Source organism: Natator depressus, chromosome 3, assembly GCF_965152275.1.
Source record: "Natator depressus isolate rNatDep1 chromosome 3, rNatDep2.hap1, whole genome shotgun sequence".
Taxonomy (NCBI): domain Eukaryota; kingdom Metazoa; phylum Chordata; order Testudines; family Cheloniidae; genus Natator; species Natator depressus.
In genome coordinates this window covers 51,872,605-51,892,968 of record NC_134236.1, presented here as the reverse complement: position 1 = coordinate 51,892,968, position 20,364 = coordinate 51,872,605, and the positions used below count along the sequence as shown (strand labels likewise).

Here is a 20,364-nt window from a genome sequence, read left to right as displayed (position 1 = left end):
CTGCCAAATCCTCCAGCTTTGTCCTGACAATTTCTACAAGTTGTTAAAACAAAAATATTTGAAATACTGAGAAGTACAAGTGTAGGAACAGCACAAAATAAATTGATTTTAATATAAATAAGATCTTCTGTCCTTATTGTAGTATTCATTTTCATATTTCATTCGTTAAAAACTCCACTTATAAATCTAAAAACAGCTGTCACAGAATTTCCACTACAGTGCCACAGAATCCAGGAATGTTACTGCAGAATTTAGGTTCCGCTTGCTATGGAGTACATGGAAACATGAGCATAAGAAAACTTTGTGCGTGGGGGGGGGGGGGGCACGGCGGCGGAAGAGAGGAAGGGACTACTACTTTGATTAGAAGAATTGAAGCCCCCATCCCTCCATCCTGAAATGAATTTTGAATACTGAAGTTCTGATGAAGTCTGGCCATATTTCTAATCTTTCTATGACTATGTTTCATTTCTGTTTCTTCAAGTCTTTACAAGATAGGTATAAACAGTGTATACACTTATATACACATGGTTATGCATATTTATATGTAGAACATGCGTACCCAAGAAGATGTGCAATATTGACATATCTTAGGATAAGATTCAGCATCCGCAGCAATATCTGGAGGAAATGGAACAGTAACTCAGATAACAGACTTGTGCATTGTCACTATTCACATAATCCAAATTTTGTCAAAGTCCATGAGCAAAAAGGGAGGATAGTGAGGATTTCATATGTCTAATGTGAAAAACAGCGAGGATTTTTTTTTTTTGGGGGGGGGGGGGCTAGCTTTGTAGGTTGAGGGACTGTGGAGGACTGGAGAAAAAAGAAGGATGTGAGGGAAGATATTATCTAAGGCTGTCTAATCATCATGAAGACGCAGTAAAGGTCAAAATATTTAGTTTTTGCTTCACAGTTCATTTCTAGAAATGCCCTTGTTGTTACTTCCCTTGATCTGTTAGCTGGAGCTATAAAACAGAAAATTAAGTTAAGATGAGAGTCTATTCTAGGTCCTGCAGTAACATAATTTTCTTCCTCACTGTGATGAGGAATTAGTTTTATGTTTTGGGGTTTGTTTGTTTTTGTTTTGTTTTTTTTTTGGGGGGGGGGGGGTTTGGAAAAAACTGATTAAAGTACTTGAACAGCTGAAAATGCTGATATAAAGAAATCATATCTATAGCTGAAACACTGCAAAGCACTACTGAAATTTCAGTAATGTTATCCATCTCGAGAGTATTTGTACTACATCAACCAACCATGAAATCTTTGAACTTTTAATCATAAGGATGCATGACTAGTGTGCCAGATTTACAATGAACTCAATGTAAATATTCTATCAATGCAAATTAGATTAAAAACTCGCCCAGTGGCTTTTAACAACTTTCAAAAACGTTGTAATACACCTTTCAATAACCATTAAACAATGGTATTCCTCTTTTAAACATTGCTATGAACTGTTTCAAATTTAAATATATTCTATTACGAAGAACACTGTTAGCGATGGCAATGGTTTGGTTTGAAACCAACCAAATCAGAATGCCTTGGGATCCGGTATCACCTGAGTACTAGAAAGCCTAGAAATATCAAAGTATCTCAGAGCTCTCAGGAACAGTTTGCATCATTCAAGCACTCCTACTGCTAACTCTGCATTGTTGCAATTCTGAAGGCAGCTGGCTACTTTTGCTGGTTAGGTATAGTACTTATGCAAAGCTTAATCAGTACTTTGGTCGGGGAAAAAATTACACATACTGAAGACAAGCCTAAGAAAACCCTAATCCAGACTGGACATCCCCCCCCAAAAATACAAGTCTTCCTAGATAAGTATTACAGATGCCTTCATATGAAATAAAGAACAGCCTGTGTTTTAATGCCTGGGGCCTAAATCATAAAATCGAAGGGGAAAAACCCCAACTCATCATTTTCTACATTAGCAAAAAGGGATGGCACTAAGTATTTTAAATTGTAGTCTTAAAAAATTGTAAGATTTACCTGTTGAACAAGGCATCTGGAAATTGGGATCATTGCTATCCAAAACAGGCAAACAGAACTGGGCACTTGCAGATCCTAGCATAGGATCCTTATCGCTGAGCATGTTCTTCAGCGAATCCTCTAAGAGATTCTGACTTGTACTAAAATCCTCACAGACTTCATTCTCCAGGTTGGATCCTAGAAATAGGGCATCATCTAAGTGTTCAGTAGGAATTAAATGGTTAAATGTATCAACTATATCCATGAAGACTCCTGTGTGTCTTTCAGCCCTATAGAAAGATAAGAAAAATACCATAAGAAAATAAGCTACAAATTGTGAATAACCTAAAAAACCAACAAGCTGTTTTGGTGGTTGTGTTTTCTAAAGAATGCTTAAGATACTTTAGAATTGTAACAAATTTCTGTTTATTGCTTAGAATGAACTCCTTGGAAACCTAAAAATTTATTTATCTTTTTTCTTCCCCTCCATCAGCACATACAGACTAGATTGTTATTGTAGGCTATCAGCACTGAAGTACAGTACTGGCATTTATATGCACATACAGTGAATTGAAACATTCTCTTTAAGAAAGTCTAGCTGGACCTCAATCAAATAAGGGAAAAAATCAAGACCAACCAAATCTGGGCCAACTGTCTTGAAGAAACATCTCTTCACCTTGAAAACTAAAGATCTGATTATCCTCAATTCCCACTGAAAACAACAGATTAGAGGGAGATCAGCAGCTAACAAGATTGGGCCCAAAACTAGAGGGAGAAGAACTACATTCTAGTCCATGCAAAAAGCTACCATGGAAGTGTACACATAGCCATATTTTTAAGATATAAAAAAAGCTTACTTCAGATATTTCACCTATTATATTCAACAGTATACTACAAACAAAAGCTCTTCGGCTGAAATTCTGGCCCCACTTAAGTCAAATGAGAATTGTGTCACTGATTTCACTATTTGTTATTAACTTTAAGTTGCTATGTTGTATAAGCAAGCCCCAGGGTACTCTACTAGTAAGCTGCACCTATATTATGTGACAAGACTTGTCCTGGTTTCTGAAATACTTCTGTATGACAAATTGGAAATTCTGTTGCAGATTTAGTAATTAATAAAAAAGTGGAGTAAATATTTAACTAAATATTTTAAATGAACAGTTAATATAATTTTACTTTTATATTGTCCTCATATTGTCAGTATGCTCCATGTTTTTGGACCAAAGACAGATAACTGCATTGTAGAAGTAGACAGGGATACAGTGAAAGCTGCTATGAACAATACCTGGGTAGCGGAAAGTTGGCATGTTGGCACACAATAAGGTTTTCGGAGACTAAGTTTTGGCAGCTAGAAAGTAGTTGAGGCTTTTGGAAAAGGGAAGAAGATGCATATCCTCTCTTGTCCTCTCTTCACCTCATAGCCAGGATCAGAGATTACTTTTTTTAATGAAGGTAGGGGAACAAGACTGTGTGGATCTGGAGCCTTAGCTCTTTCCCAGCCCTCCATTCCAGCAACCCTTGACAGGAAGCAGCTGCTCAACCCAGTACTTACTCCTGCTTACAGCAATAGTTAAGCACATTGAACATTTCTTTTAGAACGATCAACACTGCAGTACTTAGCCATATTCACAGTTAAGGATCAACGCCACAACAAATTCAACCATGTTTTTGTAACAAGTTCATAATACTTTAATCTGACACACATACAACGTGGAATGTGTCCAAAAAACCTGCTTTTCCCCCATAATATGACTGTCGATCTACTCTGAGTCCATACCTACCACAATCCCTGCTTTTTTCTTTGCAATATGGGAAAATCTGGGCAGTTATCTCATAGTGCCTCAGCAGAGGAAGGAGAACCCAGAGGACCTGCACACAAAGAGGCACAAACACAAAGCACTCTGGATGTACTACTGACCAGAGAGCTGGGAATAAGAAAAACCAGCCAAACCAGGTACTTAGAAAGAATTAGGCAATACCAGCCCTACAATAAAAAAAAAAATCTGTGTTATAACCTGATATAGAAGTCTTGTCTATTTAGAAAATTACACAACAGTGATTTGTTAAAGTGGTGTGTCTGCACTAACCATCCTGGCTAGTATTAAACAATGCTGCAATATGTCCACTTTTAGCATTCCCTATTGCTGTTCCAATTCCCCATCAGAGGCCTCAAAACAGGCATTTGAGGAAGTAGCAAAACAACTGGAGAGACGCTGTACTAAAATGTTTTTAAAATTTGAGCTGTTTAAATAAGCCTTTTGCAGTCTAGAAAAGAGAGAGTCTATATTTTATCACTTTACACAGCATAGCCATTCTATTAAAGTACTTTTAAAATAAGAAAAAGTACTATGATTGTATCCACACAGCACCTTATAAAACAAATATTGTATGCATAAAACTAAAAAAGCTCCAACAGCTCAAAATAAGAAAATAATTGGGAGTATAACATTGTGGAACTCTGCTTGGAAGACTAATGAATATGCTGCTCCTGTAATACCAGCCCTTTTCATATAGTATTAGAACTGAAAAGATACAGGACACAATGGTTGTGAAATCTGCCCTGAAGGTGTAACTGCAACAGAAATGCTCATGTATTATTACAAACAGTTGTATGTGTGCAGATACAAGGTGCTCAAAAGTGTTAAGGGTTTAGAATTCACTTACAACACTGAAATCCTTCCTCTATGCCTTTTCCACACTAAAGTAGTTTTCTAAGCCCTGGTCTACACTAGTTTAGGTCGAATTTAGCAGCGTTAAATCGATTTAACCCTGCACCCGTCCACACGATGAAGCCCTTTTTTTCGACAAAGGGCTCTTAAAATCGATTTCTTTAGTCCACCCCCAACAAGGGGATTAGCACTGAAATCGGCCTTGCCTGGTTGAATTTGGGGTACTGTGGATGCAACCAGACTGTACTGGCCTCTGGGAGCTATCCCAGAGTGCTCCATTGTGACCGCTCTGGACAGCGCTCTCAACTCAGATGCACTGGCCAGGTAGACAGGAAAAGGCCCGCGAACTTTTGAATTTCATTTCCTGTTTGGCCAGTGTGGCAAGCTGCAGGTGAGTGCAGAGCTCATCAGCAGAGTGACAACGATGGAGTCCCAGAATTGCAACAGAGCTCCAGCATGGACCGAACTGGAAGTACGGGATCTGATCGCTGTATGGGGAGAGGAATCCGTGCTATCAGAACTCCGTTCCAGTTTTCGAAATGCCAAAACATTTGTCAAAATCTCCCGGGGCATGAAGGACAGAGGCCATAACAGGGACCCGAAGCAGTGCCACGTGAAACTTAAGGAGCTGAGGCAATCCTACCAGAAAACCAGAGAGGCGAACGGCCGCTCCGGGTCAGAGCCCAAAGCATGCCGCTTCTATGATGAGCCGCATGCCATTTTAGGGGGTTCAGCCACCACTACCCCAACCGTGTTGTTTGACTCCTTCAATGGAGATGGAGGCAACACGGAAGCAGGTTTTGGGGACGAGGAAGATGATGATGATGAGGTTGTAGATAGCTCACAGCAAGCAAGCGGAGAAACCGGTTTTCCTGACAGCCAGGAACTGTTTCTGAACCTGGACCCAGTACCCCCCGAACCCACCCAAGGCTGCCTCCCGGACCCACCAGGCAGAGAAGGGACCTCTGGTGAGTGTACCTTTTTAAATAGTATACATGGTTTAAAAGCAAGCGTGTTTAATGATTAATTTGCCCTGGCATTCGCGGCCAGTACAGCTACTGGAAAAGTCTGTTAACGTGCCCGGGGATGGAGCGGAAATCCTCCAGGGACATCTCCATAAAGCTCTCCTGGATGTACTCCCAAAGTCTTTGCAAAAGGTTTCTGGGGAGGGCAGCCTTATTCCGTCCACCATGGTAGGACACTTTACCACGGCAGGCCAGTAGCACGTAGTCAAGAATCACTGCAGAACAAAGCACTGCAGTGTATGTTTGCTGGCGTTCAAACAACATCCGTTCTTTATCTCTCTGTGTTATCCTCAGGAGAGTGATATCATTCATGGTCACCTGGTTGAAATAGGGTGCTTTTCTTCAGGGGACACTCAGAGGTGCCCGTTCCTGCTGGGCTGTTTGCCTGTGGCTGAACAGAAATGTTCCTCGCTGTTAGTCACGTGGTGGGGGGAGGCAAAATGCGACCTTGTAACGAAACCACATGTGCTGTGTATGTAATGTTAACAACAAGGTTTACCGTGAAAGAGTGTACCCGTTGTTCTATAAAATGTGTCTTTTTAAATACCACTGTCCCATTTTTTTTTCTCCACCAGCTGCACGTGTTTCAAGGATCACAGGATCTTCTCCTTCCCAAAGGCTAGCGAAGATTAGAAGGTGAAAAAAAAGCACCCGTGATGAAATGTTCTCTGAGCTCATGCTGTCCTCCCACACTGACAAAGCACAGACAAATGCGTGGAGGCAGACAATGTCAGAGTGCAGGAAAGCACAAAATGACCGGGAGCAGCCCTCCACCGCTCAAGCTGATAGGTGGCGGCAGTGTGATGAGAGGAGGCAGGATTCAATGCTGAGGCTGCTGGAGGATCAAACTAATATGCTCTAGCGTATGGTTGAGCTGCAAGAAAGGCAGCAGGAGCACAGACCGCCACTACACCCCTGTGTAACCAACCGCCCTCCTCCCCAAGTTCCATAGCCTCCTCACCCAGACACCCAAGAACGCGGTGGGGGGACTCCAGCCACCCAGCCACTCCACCCCAGAGGACTGCCCAAGCAACAGAAGGCTGACATTCAATAAGTTTTAAAGTTGTAAACTTTTAAAGTGCTGTGTGGCCTTGTCCTTCCCTCCTCCACCCCCCCCCCCCCCCCGGGCTACCTTAGCAGTTATCCCCCTATTTGTGTGATGAATAAATAAAGAATGGATGAATGTGAAACAACCATGACTTTATTGCCTCTGCAAGCGGTGATCGAAGGGAGGAGGGAAGGGTGGTTAGCTTACAGGGAAGTAGAGTGAACCAAGGGGGGGCGGGGGATGCGTTTCATCAAGGAGAAACGAACAGAATTTTCACACCATAGCCTGGCCAGTCATGAAACTGGTTTTCAAAACTTCTCTGATGCGTACCGTGCCCTCCTGTGCTCTTCTAACCGCCCTGGTGTCTGGCTGCGCGTAACCAGCGGCCAGGCCATTTGCCTCAACCTCCCACCCCACCATAAACGTCTCCCCCTTACTCTTTCAGATATTGTGGAGCACACAGCAAGCAGTAATAACAATGGGAATATTGGTTTTGGAGGTCTAACCAAGTCAGTAAACTGCGCCAGCGCGCTTTTAAATGTCCAAATGCACATTCTACCACCATTCTGCACTTGCTCAGCCTATAGTTGAACAGCTCCTGACTACTGTCCAGGCTGCCTGTGTATGGCTTCATGAGCCCTGGCATTAAGGGATAGGCTGGGTCCCCAAGGATAACTATAGGCATTTCAACATCCCCAACGGTTATGTTCTGGTCTGGGAAGAAAGTCCCTTCCTGCAGCTTTTGAAACAGACCAGAGTTCCTGAAGATGCGAGCATCATGTACCACGTTGATGTTGGTGAAACGTCCCTTGTGATCCACCAGTGCTTGCAGCACTATTGAAAAGTACCCCTTGCGGTTTATGTACTCGCCGGCTTGGTGCTACGGTGCCAAGATAGGGATATGGGTTCCGTCTATGGCCCCACCACAATTAGGGAATCCCATTGCAGCAAAGCCATCCACTATGACCTGCACATTTCCCAGGGTCACTACCCTTGATATCAGCAGATCTTTGATTGTGTTGGCAACTTGCATCACAGCAGCCCCCACAGTAGATTTGCCCACTCCAAACTGATTCCCGACTGACCGGTAGCTGTCTGGCGTTGCAAGCTTCCACAGGGCTATTGCCACTCGCTTCTCAACTGTGAGGGCTGCTCTCATCTTGGTATTCTTGCGCCTCAGGGCAGGGGAAAGCAAGTCACAAAGTTCCATGAAAGTGCCCTTATGCATGCGAAAGTTTCGCAGCCACTGGGAATCGTCCCAGACCTGCAACACTATGCGGTCCCACCAGTCTGTGCTTGTTTCCCGGGCCCAGAATCACCGTTCCACCGCATGAACCTGCCCCATTAGCACCATGATGCCCGCAATGCCAGGGCTTGTGCTTTGAGAGAAGTCTGTGTCCATGTCCTCATCACTCTCGTCACCGTGCTGACGTCGGCTACTCGCCTGGTTTTGCTTTGCCAGGTTCTGGTGCTGCATATACTGCTGGATAATGCGCGTGGTGTTTAATATGCTCCTAACTGCCGAAGAGATCTGAGCGGGCTCCATGATTGCCGTGGTATGGCGTCTGCACAGAAAAAAGGCGCGGAACGATTGTCTGTTGTTGCTCTGACGGAGGGAGCGGCGACTGGCAACATGGCTTACAGGGAATTAAAATCAACAAAGGGGGTGGCTTTACATCAAGGAAAAACAAAAACAACTGTCACACAGAATGGCCCCCTCAAGGATTGAACTCAAAACCCTGGGTTTAGCAGGCCAATGCTCAACCCACTGAGCTATCCCTCCCCCCGGTATTTCAGGCAGGACTGAATCTCCATTAAACTTTTGAAGGTGCCCCTGACAGACCTCACCGAAATGATTGTCGGCCATTGATTTCACCGGGGGGGGGGGGTAAATGAATACAAAACAAATCTGGTGTATTCCTTGTTTTGATCCACTCCATCTATCTTTTACATCTTTGGCTGGCAGCAGACGGTGCAGTAGGACTGCTAGCCATCCTCATCTCCTGGCTGCTCGGCAGAAGATGTTGCAATAGGACTGCTAGCCATCCTCATCTCCTGCCTGGTCGGCAAAAGATGGTGCAATACGACTATTAGCCATCCTCATCTCCTGCCTGCTCGCCAGAAGACGGAGCAATAGGACTGCCGGCAGGACTAAAGAGAATGACCTGGTCGAGTCACTCCTATTTTAGTCCCCGTGCCCATGTCTGCCCAGGCGCTCCTGATCAACCTTACCAAGGTGGCCAAGAGCACCTCGGACATGACAACGATGGTTATCAGGCCTATTGCACCGTCTGCTGCCACAAGGCGATGGGCTGCTGCTGTGTAGCAATGCAGTACCGCGTCTGCCAGCACCCAGGAGACGTACGGTGACAATGAGCTGAGTGGGCTCCATGTTTGTCTTGGTATCGCGTCTGCACAGGTAACTCAGAAAAAAAGGCGCAAAACGATTGTCTGCCATTGCTTTCATGGAGGGAGGGTGGGAGGGAGAGCCTGATGACGTACCCAGAACCACCCATGACAATGTTTTTGCCCCATTAGGCATTGGGATCTCAACCCAGAATTCCAGTGGGCGGCAAAGACTGCGGGAACTGTGGGATAGCTACCCATAGTGCAATGCTCCGGAAGTCGACGCTAGCCTCGGTACTGTGGAAGCGCTCCGCCAAGTTAATGCACTTAATGTACTTAAAGCATTTTGTGTGGGGACACACACAATCGACTATATATAAACGATTTCTAAAAAACCGACTTCTATAAATTTGACCTAATTTCGTAGTGTTGACATACCCTACGTTTCCCCATGGTTGTTGGCACCAGTCAAGTGACATGGTTGTTCACAACATGGTAACTACTAATACAGTCGGGCCATTGTTAACATACTGTACTTGGAGTAGTTTTAAATGGCACATTGTCTAGGGTAGGGCGTCCAGTTAGCCATCTCTTTTTAACAATGCTGCCAACACTAATGTAGTTGAACAGACTACAAATTCAATCGTGGGATTTAAAAAAAAAAAAAAAAAAAAAAAGACTTGGTGTAGATAATGCTAAAGGACCGTGTGCCAGTCTAGGCCTCTTAAAAGGATTTAAACGTGATTAGCTGCCACAACAACTAATTATGTGTGTGGACACAAGCCATATTTACAGCCAACGACACTAACTGGTCACAAACACCAGGCTATTCTTAATTTTTATAAACAAAAGCTTCTACTTTGGAGAACAATTCTACATCAAGTTCTTCAGCCACAGATCCTGTTTATAACAAAAGCATACAGACAGAATACTCTTAACATTTAAAAGCCTATATCCTCAAAAGCAACATCAACAATTAAGATTATAGGTCATACCCTTGAAAAAAAAAACAGGCATGAAAATATGATTCAACTCTGACCCACTGTCATTTGTTCCAGTAACAGAAGTTTTGAACTTTTCTGCAATAATTTATACAGCATTGTATGAAATTCAGAAAAATGTTTCTGCTGTTATGGCATGTGGATTCAAATGTCATACCTGTATATCTATCATTGTCAGTGTCCTTCAGAATCTATATTCCATACCGTACAAATATTATATAGAAACATCAGCTGTATAAGTTACCTTTCACACAGCACCTAAGGAATATGAACTTTGAGTAAGTTTTTTGTTTTACTTTTAACATCCTTCCAATGAGATTATATTCCATGCATTAGCAAAATTAGGAGCTTGTTCTTCACGTCTGTTCTAAACAAGGCAATTTTCTGCCCCTAGGGGTTAATGGCTGTTTTTAACATCACTGGTGGGTTTGTTTTTTTTTTTAATTTTCAACTTTAATTTCTAGGTTATTGTTAGGAAAAAATGTATTTCTAAGTCCACATCACAAATATTTATTGTAGGAACTTGTCAGTGTTCCACAGTTTCAGCTAACTTAAAATCTGTTTAGATTCTTGCTGTCTCATTGCTTTAGCCTGTCCTTTCCCATTTTCCAGCTTTTAAAATTCATTTTTTCTGCCACTAAATAAGCATAATTGATGTCTTTCTATCCCAAAGAGTGCTTGACTAAAATATTGTTATGGTATTATTCAGTGTGGCAGAGATTCATATTGCACGATATCCATCCAGAATTATATTAAAAGTAGTCTATGATGATTATGATTTCCAAGAGAAAGGAATTCAGATATCAAATGTCTCCTCCTTCAAACCAGCCTTGCAGGAGGGGAAAAAAAGTATAATATCAGAGGAAGGTGGTGTCCACAAACACTCTTCTTAAATGTGCTTGTCTGTAAGGAACGTTACAGATTAGAACAGTCCACCTCAAATTACAACTATTGGTCTTTAATTATACTTTCCATTTACATATTCTGGATTTTCTTTGGATACACTTAAATGTATTCTTTAGTTGCCTTTTTCTTTAAGTGTCAGCTTTTTTTTTTTTTTTTTTTTTTTTGAAGAGTCTACTTCCACTTACTGTTAGCTTATTATGTAAATCAGGTTTCATATTTTTCTGTTATAATTAACTATAACTAACATCAACTATAGTTGATGTTAACTATAATCTACCTTTCTTAAAACCTTTATTTTAACCTGATACTGCTCTGCACATATTAGTTCACAACACTCATTTTATATTCCTAAATTTAAATTAGCCAAGTCTCACACAATCAAACTTTTAAGTCAAGTGGTCTCAGATGAAGACAGAGAATCAAGTTCACTTTTTTAAATGTAAAGTATAATATAAATTTAACTGAGACTATGAATAATGGAATCTGGCAGAACCTAAACTGAAGGAAAAAGCAAAATTTACAGAGTTTTAAGATAAGATGTTCCTTACCTAACTGCTAATTAGAATGCTAAATGTTGACAATGGTATTAGCTGAGCTAATCAATTAAGTCTGCTGCTGCTGTGGAAGTCTAATGTATTAAGGATAAAGTATAATTAGTTCCATTCTTTTTACATATTTTTCTGAATAGTGTTAATGAGGTCCCCTGGAACAAGTGTGCATATTTTGTGTAGAGTATATGATTGTACTAAGGCCCAATCCCTGGATGGGGTAGACCCCTGTGCCCATATGTAGTCATTCGCGGGACCAGGGCCTAAGTCTCATACACTAAACAATGCAGCCTCTTCAACAAGGACTTTGTTGGCTTTGAGACTGGTCAATGACCAAAGTTTTAAAAAAACGTCTGTACACAATCATGGGAAATGCGTTGGACCCCATATGCAGATTCCACAATAAAGGCCAGAAAATGTTATCAAATGGCATATAGCCCTACTATGATAAAATGTCAGACTGGGAGGCAAAAGAGGAAAGCTCCATCGTAGCTGGTAAGAAATTAACTACATTCAAACAACAGAAAAAATCCTTTTTAATCTTATGCTGAATACCGTACCTTAAATAATCCAAGTGAAAGGAGCATTCATCATATTAAATTTAGTTTACCTTCCCCCTTTCTCCTCCCCAGAATTTTAAATGCCCAGAGCCACCACAGATTGATGACAACCTGGGAGACCTTGGTTAAATCACATCCACCAAGGAATTTCACTTCAGAGAAGAGAGACACAGTAGAAATAAATAAGTTTTAAAACCACCTGTCCTTTTATAATCAAAGCAAACAGAAATCTAATATGGGTTTGACACTCCTTTGATTCAAGTTCTTGTGGGTTGTATTTTAATGCCAGAAGCTATTATTTGTATTACAGTAGTGCTTAGAGGCCCAAACTGAGAGAAAGCCCAATTGTACCAGGCACTGTACTGATACACAGCAAGCATCTATGCCGGGGCGGGCAAACTTTTTGGCCCAAGGGCCAGATCGGGGTTGTGAAACCGTATGGAGGGCCTGGTTGGCTGCAGGAGAGGGGGAATAGCAGGGGAGGGGCCAGGGACTAGCCTCCCCGGCCAGGAGCTCAGGGGCCGGGCAGGATGGTCCTGCAGGCCAGATGTGGCCCGCAGGCCGTAGTTTGCCCACCTCTGGTCTATGCCCCACACTGTTTACAATCTAAACAAACAAGAGAAACAAATGTCCAAAGGGGAACAGAGGTATAGAGATGTGAAGTGACTTGCTTGAGATCACACATCATGTTAGTGGCAGAACGGATAATAGCACTCAGGTCTCATGACACCAAGGCCAATGTGCCTTATCCACTGGACCACTCTGCCTCAAGTCCAATAATCAAGAGCAACTAATACACATCACAGAGGAAAAAATATCTGGTGTGACCACCAATTTCTGCTGAGCATCTGAGTTCCTACATAACTACAGGATAATAGTTTTAAGGTTATAAAATTTATCTTGGCAGTGTCTTTAAAAAAAAAAAAAGATACAAAGCTTGGTGGAAACATGGCTGAATTTGGTCTCTTTCCAGCTGTTCCTCAATTTTATTCCAGTCACAAAGCCATAAAAAAGATGTGCCCAATAGTAGTCTCTACTCAAAAGAGTACCATCAATACTATACCTATACCTATAATTGTAGGTCAGGTCTAAGGCACATTGGCCGCACTGTATGCTTGCCCAGCACTCAGTCCCTTACTTTCATTCATAGATCCCAAGGCCAGAATGGACAACTGTGATCATCTAGTCTGAAGTCCTGTATAATAAAGACCATAGAGCTTCCCCAAAATAATTCCTTGAGCATACCATGACCCTCGGTAAATTGTTCCAACAGTTAATTGCTCTCACCACTAAGAACGTATGCCAGTCTGAATTTGTCTAGTTTCTACTTCTAGCCGCTGGATTGTGTTAATTCCTTTCTCTGCTAGACTGAAGAGCCCATTATTAAATATTTGTTCCCTGTGTATGTACTTCTAGACTATAATCATGTCACTCCTTAACCTTCTCTTTGGTAAGCTAAATATATTGAGCTCCTTGTATCAGTGTAAGGCATGTTTTTTAACCCTTTAATTGGTCTCATGGGTCTTCACTGAACCCTCTCCAATTTATCAACACGCTTCTTGAATTATGGACACCATAACCGGACACACTATCCCAACCAGCAGTTACACCAGTGTCAAATACAGAGGTAAAATGACCTCTCCTTTCTTACTCAAGATTCCCGTTTATTCATCCCAGGATCACATTAGCTCTTCTGGCCATAGCGTCATAGTGCGGGGCTCATGTTCAGCTGACTGTCTAACACCACCAATTTTTTTTCTACGGTTACTGCTTCCCAGAATAGATGCTTCCGCATCCTGTAAGTATTGCCTACATATGTATACATTTACATTTGGCCATATTAAAAACACATACTGTTTGCTTGTGCCCATGTTACCAAGCAATCCAGATCACTCTGAATTAGTGACCCGTCCTCTTCATTATTTACCACACCCCACAGTTATGTGTCATCTGAAAACTTTATCAGTAACTATTTTATGTTTTCTTCAGGTTATTGATAAAGATGTTAAACAGTACAGGTCCAAAAGCCAATCCCTGCAGGACCCCACTGGAAACACACCCACTCCATAACAATTCCCCATTTACAGTTAGATACCTATCAGTTAGCCAGCCAGTTTTAAACCCTTTAATGCATGCCGTGTTAATTTCATATTGTTTCACATTTTTTAACCAAAATGGCATGCAGTACCAAGTAAAACACCTTACTGAAGTCTAAATAAATTACATCAAAATTATTACTTTTATCAACCAAACCTGCAATCTCAAAATAAAAAGATATCAAGTAGTTTGACAGGATCTATTTCAAATAAACCCATGTTGATTTCCATTCATTACATTATCTTCCTTTAATTCTTTCTTAGGTGAGTCCTGTATCAGCCACTCCATTATCTTGCCAGGGATTGGTGTCAGGCTCATAGGCCTATATCTACTTGAGTCATCCCATTACAAAATTGGCACATTAGCTTTCTTCCAGTCTCCTGGAACTTCCTCAGTGCTCCAAGACTTATTGAAAATCAACATTAATGGTCCAACACGCACCTCAGCAAGCTCTTTTAAAACTATTAGATGCAAATTATCTTGACCCGCTGATTTTAAAATGTCTAACTTCAGTAACTTCTGTTTAGCATCCTTCAGAGATACCATGGAATGGAAAGAGTATCACCATATGATAAGACTACGTCTTCTGTTCCTTCCCCCCAAATACAGAACTGAAATATTTATTGAACACTTCTGCCTTTTCTGCATCATTATAATTTTACCATTTCCAATGGACCAATACCATTGTTAGCATTCTTTGTGTTCCAATATATTTTGAAAACTCCTTATTGTCCTTAATTCTGCTCACCATAGATTTCTCCTTGTGTCCCTTTGCTGCACTTATCAGTTTTCTACAACTCCTAACACCTGATTTATATTCATCATCATCAATTTCTCCTTTCTTCCATTTGTTATATATTATTATTTTATAGCTGCCTTCACTTTCCCTCTAAACCAGATCAGTTTTGTAACCCGTGCACCTTCTTCCTCAATTGTGGCTTCCTGGGCATCTAGTGAGGTGTTCTTAAATGATTCCCAATTACCATTCATGTTTCTTCTAATTAAATTCCATGCTGATTTGACTCAATTGCTTTCAGCTTTGGGAAATTATCCTTATTTTAGCATCAAGTATTACTGGAATTTACTCTTCATCAGATTGTTTTCTGACTCTCCTAACCTGCTCTTATCTTTCTTCCCCCTATCTTAAATTTTTTTTATAAATTAGTCTACCAGAAGCATTTGCTAATGAGAGACCTGTTGAAATGTCAACAGCCTGACACAGCTTCCCAATAGACATTTTGGGAGCAAACAATTTGATTAGTTTTAAGAAATAACTGGACAAATTTATGAGTTCTACTGTATGACAGTTGCTTGTAATGGGAGGGGGCAGCGCTCAGCAGCCCCAGGGGCTCACTTCCAGTCTATGTCCCAGTTTTATGTTCCTAAGATGCTCATGCTTCAGCCATCCACCTGCAGGGGTCATGAAGGGATTCCTTCCAACACCCCATCTATCCCCCCACAGCGTATTCTGATTTTGTCTGTTTTGTCTCCTTCCTCTGAAACATCAGAAGTGGTCACAGCTGGAGTTGGGGCACTGGATGGGGTGGGCCAGTGATCTAAGGTGGGCACCAAGCATTCTTTATCCAGTACTTGCTGGCTGGTTCTTGCTCACCTGCTCAGGGTCTAACTGTTCACCATATGTTGGGTCAGGAAGGAATTTCCCCCCAGGAAAACCCCCCAGGTTACATTGGCTGTGATCTTGGACGGGTTTTGCCTTCTTGTGCAGGTCACTTGCCAGGATTACCTGGTATCTCTCACTTACTCATCGCCATGCCATTACAGGGGCCTTGGTGCACCTTGATCCTGACTGTTCTCCCTGTAGTACAGAATAGTCTAGTATTCTGTGGGCTGCTATACTTTGCTTTAATTTTGGTTGTTGGGTGCTGGGTTTAGTTTGTGGAGCTGGGTGGCGTTGGTGGCTTGTGATATACAGGCGATCAGACTAGGTGATGTGTGTCCCTTCTGACCTTAAATTCTATGACTCTATAATTAAGTCAATTAAGCCTAATTAAAGTAGGTAGAATTATTTATATGACCACCTTGAACATTCAGTCTTTCATCGCTGATGGACAGCAGACCCCTTAGCACTAGCTTGCTCAGTACTTCAAAGGAAGCACCTAACCAGTCAAAAAGGTATTTTAGGGTATTTCTCTAACAAAAAGATCCAGTAATCATGATCCAAGATAATTATGTTAATAAACCAGAACTAGGTAAAGGTCTCAGAAGGGAGATATGTTTTTAAAAATGGCAAGGATCTGGAGAGGAAAACAGAAAGGAGAAAGACGTACTCACAAAAGTGAAATCTTTCACAGCCATTTACAAGATCCTACCAGCAATTTTCCACCCTGAACAGATTAGCCCCTGCTACCACCCATTCCCTACTCAATAAAATATGCCTCTTTCCCCTTTTTTGCAGCAAGAAGAGGTACAACTACATCCATTCTAAAGTTTTCTATTTTTTTTTTATCATAATACTCATACGCCTTGACCATACTAAATAGTTATTCTCACTTCTTGGTTTTTACACCCATCAAATTGTCAAAAACTTGTTATAAAGCATTTAAAAAGTGTACATGCTGTAAATGCTAAGTATTAGTCATAACATGTCAAACTGTACATATTTTTTTTAGTGCTAATAGGTCAATCCATCCAGCCCCAGAAATTCCTTTCAACTTAGCACTATTCTGATAAAGAGTTGCTATGAACTATACTTACGGCCAGATTTTTAAAATATTTAAACACCTGAAGATGCAGCCTACTGGGATTTTCAAAAGCTCCTAAGTCCCCCTGCATGGTGATGATGTTTCGCTCATGCAATTTAAACAGGGGTATTATCCCACACCTCTTTTACATGCTATACAATTTTTTGTTTTATTAGTTTTGTGGTCAGATCACAATGTAGGCTCATATCCAAACTGCTTTGCATTGCAACACAATGTTTTAAGACCTTATTGCTTTCAAAAACTTTCCCATATACATAAGATCAATTCTCCCAGATGCACAAACGCAAGTTAATACATGTTTTGTATCTCCAGCACATATTTCTTTCCTTACTGGTGAGTGACACACCTTGATTAAGTATAGTTTGTAAACTGAATATTTTTATTAGTTTCCATATCATCACATACTTAAACTAAAAACAGGGCTAAAATAATTCCATGTGGCACCAAACTGGACTGTTCCACAGTTTACCCTTTATTTACATTGTAAGTCACTTTCAGTCTATGTGCTAAAGCCAACGCCAATTTGAATTAAAATATTAGGAAATGAAGGGAATGTAATGGATATAATAGATCTAGGCTATAACTAAAGATCTCGAAACAGACGTTTTCAATTAAGATTATTTTCAGACAATAATTCAACAAGTTACAGTCCAGCGAGTGACTGTGATGTGTTAAACCTACCCAATATCCTATACGAACTGATATGGTTACACCGGTTAACCTTGGAACTACTCATTACCTCTAGAAGTTAACTGACTGTGCAATATAGTACAGCTCATATAGGTGAAGTCATCCAGTTTTTTTCCAATCTAAATGGTAATGATTGTTAAGAAATAGAGCGGGTTTTGACTCCAGATTTAGAATGTATCTAAAGTCATTTGTACAGAAAACAGAGTTACAGCTTCTCAAGAAAAGGATGTCGGAGAGATGACATAAATGGCTGTGGGAATACTATTATGGGTAAATGTAACACATAACATCCTCATCCATTTATTGGACAGTTTAATAATTATTCCAAGAAATATAAAATCTAACATTTTAAACTGATCCTATACATAAAATGCTTAACCACGTAATATAATTGTATTAGTATGTTTAATACATCTATTAAACCAATTCAAGTGCAAATCTACTATTTTAATTGAAAGGAGTTACACATTTGTTTACCCTCCTTAAAGTCTATTTGCACCAAAAATATTTTTATTAGTTTTGGTGAATTTGTACTAATTTTTAAAAGCCACCAAAAGACAGAGCAAATCTTGTAGTCTCCAGAAATCAAATAATCTATTTATAAAATACATGAAAGCAGGTACAAGAATTAAATTTTGAATACTCTATTCTGTATAAATATTGCATTATGTGCTGACCCTCTCCAGCTTCATTCTTCAGAACACTTCATGAGAGTTACCCATAAACAGAGCACCTCCATATCCAAATCTCCCACTCCATGGTCCGCAGCATCTTTCAGACTGCAGACAGTGAGGAAGAGATGCATGGTACTCATGCTAATTTGGGAATAGCTATCATAATGCATAATGTGTATTACATTTTGACAAACTCCGTTCATCAGGAAAGGTGGGTTATTTTCCCTCATCTCTTTTACTTGTAACCCCCACAAGAAATACTGTAGAAAGATGTTTAATGCAGAAATTTTTGTATGTTCTGATGCCAGGTTTAGGAGTATGGTGGGGAGAAATAAATCAGTGGAGGTCAGGGGGCAAATAGCAGGGTCTGAGTCACTGGAGGTTGTTTGTGGAGGGATGGGGGGAGGGAATAACAAGGAGTGGTTGAGCAGGGAGTGAGAGGAGCTGCAGAAGTTCCAATCATCACTCATCTGGGATTGAGGGGAGTAAGAACGTGTGTGGCAAACGATAACTGCAGCAGGATTTGGATCAGCAATGGGTGTAGGAGCAGGTGCTAGAGAAGGGACTCAGATCAGTATGGGTGGTGTGTGTATGGAGGAGTGGGAGGTACAGTAACTGGTCCTGGGGAACAGTATAGCAGGGCTCAGACTGGCAACATGGTGTGTACTGGGGAAGTACAGTAATGGGTGCTGGTGCAGTCTGTGAGTGTGTGTGTATTGGGAGGGGGAGGTACAGCAACGGATATGGGCCTGGATCCAGCAGGCCCAAGTCACTAGCATGCCCCAGGGACGGGGGGACGGAGGAGTGTAAAGTAGGCCCAGGTCAGGAGTGGGGGGAAGAATGGGGAGGAGAGTGTAGGAGGCGGGGCAAGGAGGAGTGAGGGAAGGATAGGAGGCCCAGGTCAGCAACAGGCCCCGGGGGAAGTGTGTGTAGTAGGCCCCAGGGGACAAGGGTGAGAGCAGAGTAACAGGCCCAGGTCAGTGGCGGGGGAGTGGGAAAGGCAGCAGGCCCAGGGCAAGGGAAGGCCCGGAGGGGGGAAGGCAGCAGGCCCGGGACAGAGGGGAGGACCGGGGGGGGGGGGGAAGGTAGGAGAGCCACAAGGCAGGAGAAGGCCGAGGGTAGCCAGGGCCGGGTGCGGCTCCTGCTTGCTGTGGGGGCGGGCAGCATATCCCGGGGCCGCCCCCGAGAAAGGGGCAGGGGCGACTCTAGCTCGGCGGCCCCGGGCTCCCCCCCGGCCAGTGCCACCGTGGTGGCGGCCTCGCCGGAGCGGAGGGAGGCCCACGGCAGCCACCGCAGAGGCCCCTGCGCCAGGCCGCGCCGCCTTCCCGCCGCTGCTTCGGGCCCAGCCGGCCCGGAGGGTGAACGCGGAGAGGGCCCGACGCGGCCGCACAACCGGCCCTTCGCCGCTGTGCCCGGGGGCGGCAACTCACCCTTACTCCGCCGCCCAGCGCTGCCCCACGGCCAAGGTCCGGGAGGAGGACGGCGGCGGCCGCGCAGGAGGAGGAGGAGGCGGCGACGGCGCGCGCGTCGCTCCTTGTTGGGGGGGTGCGCTCAGCTGCCCACCCCCCGCGTTGCCCCTTGCCTCAGGTGGTCCCGCCCGCTCGGCCTGGCGCTCGCTGCCGACCGCCGCGTGCCCGTGTACGCGCCCCCCGCCGCGTGCGTGAGGCGAGCGGAGCCGCGCAGCCCAGCTCACGTGACCGCTATGTTTACTGGAGGCAGGGCATGGGGCGCATGCGTAACACCCTTAAGGGCAGAGCGCCGAAGGCAACGCCTCGGGCACTGTGGGGTTGCTTCGCACGGCGCGCGAGGGCGGAGGGGCTGACCTGTCCTGTCTCGCCGTAGCCCCGGCCGGGCGGCGTGTAGCTTCACGCGTTACCCTCCGGCTCCCGCCGCATAACGTAGCCGGATCCTGGTGCGGGCGCCGGGCAGTCCTGCCGGGCAAGGGGCTCGGCCGCTTCCGACTGTCACCGGGGGCCCTGGCGGGCCGTTGGCGCTGAAGGACTCAGCTCCGGGCTCTCCCCATGGAGCCGCGGGCCCACAGGGGAGGGGGGCACATACTTCTGGGGAGGCTCTGAGCCCGCTGCACTGAGACCCTGTTTAATAACTGGG

The 20,364-nt window shown here is 43.2% G+C and overlaps 1 protein-coding gene across 4 annotated transcripts in view; it reads right to left on the bottom strand.

Moving 5' to 3' along the window:
• Nucleotides 1-19,889, bottom strand: part of PHF3 (PHD finger protein 3) — a 78,400-nt gene extending 58,511 nt beyond the window's left edge. For 3 of the 4 annotated variants that reach the window (XM_074947908.1, XM_074947907.1, XM_074947909.1), the window contains exon 1: nt 19,686-19,889. Coding sequence is in view for 1 of the 4 variants with exons in the window: in XM_074947906.1 (XP_074804007.1) it covers nt 1,987-2,230 (244 nt within the window). In the remaining 3 variants the exon portion in view is untranslated. Of the gene's footprint in view, nt 1-1,986; nt 2,256-19,685 lie in introns of all 4 variants that reach the window. The other variant, XM_074947906.1, reaches the window with a different exon arrangement.
• Nucleotides 19,890-20,364: the final 475 nt, after the last annotated feature.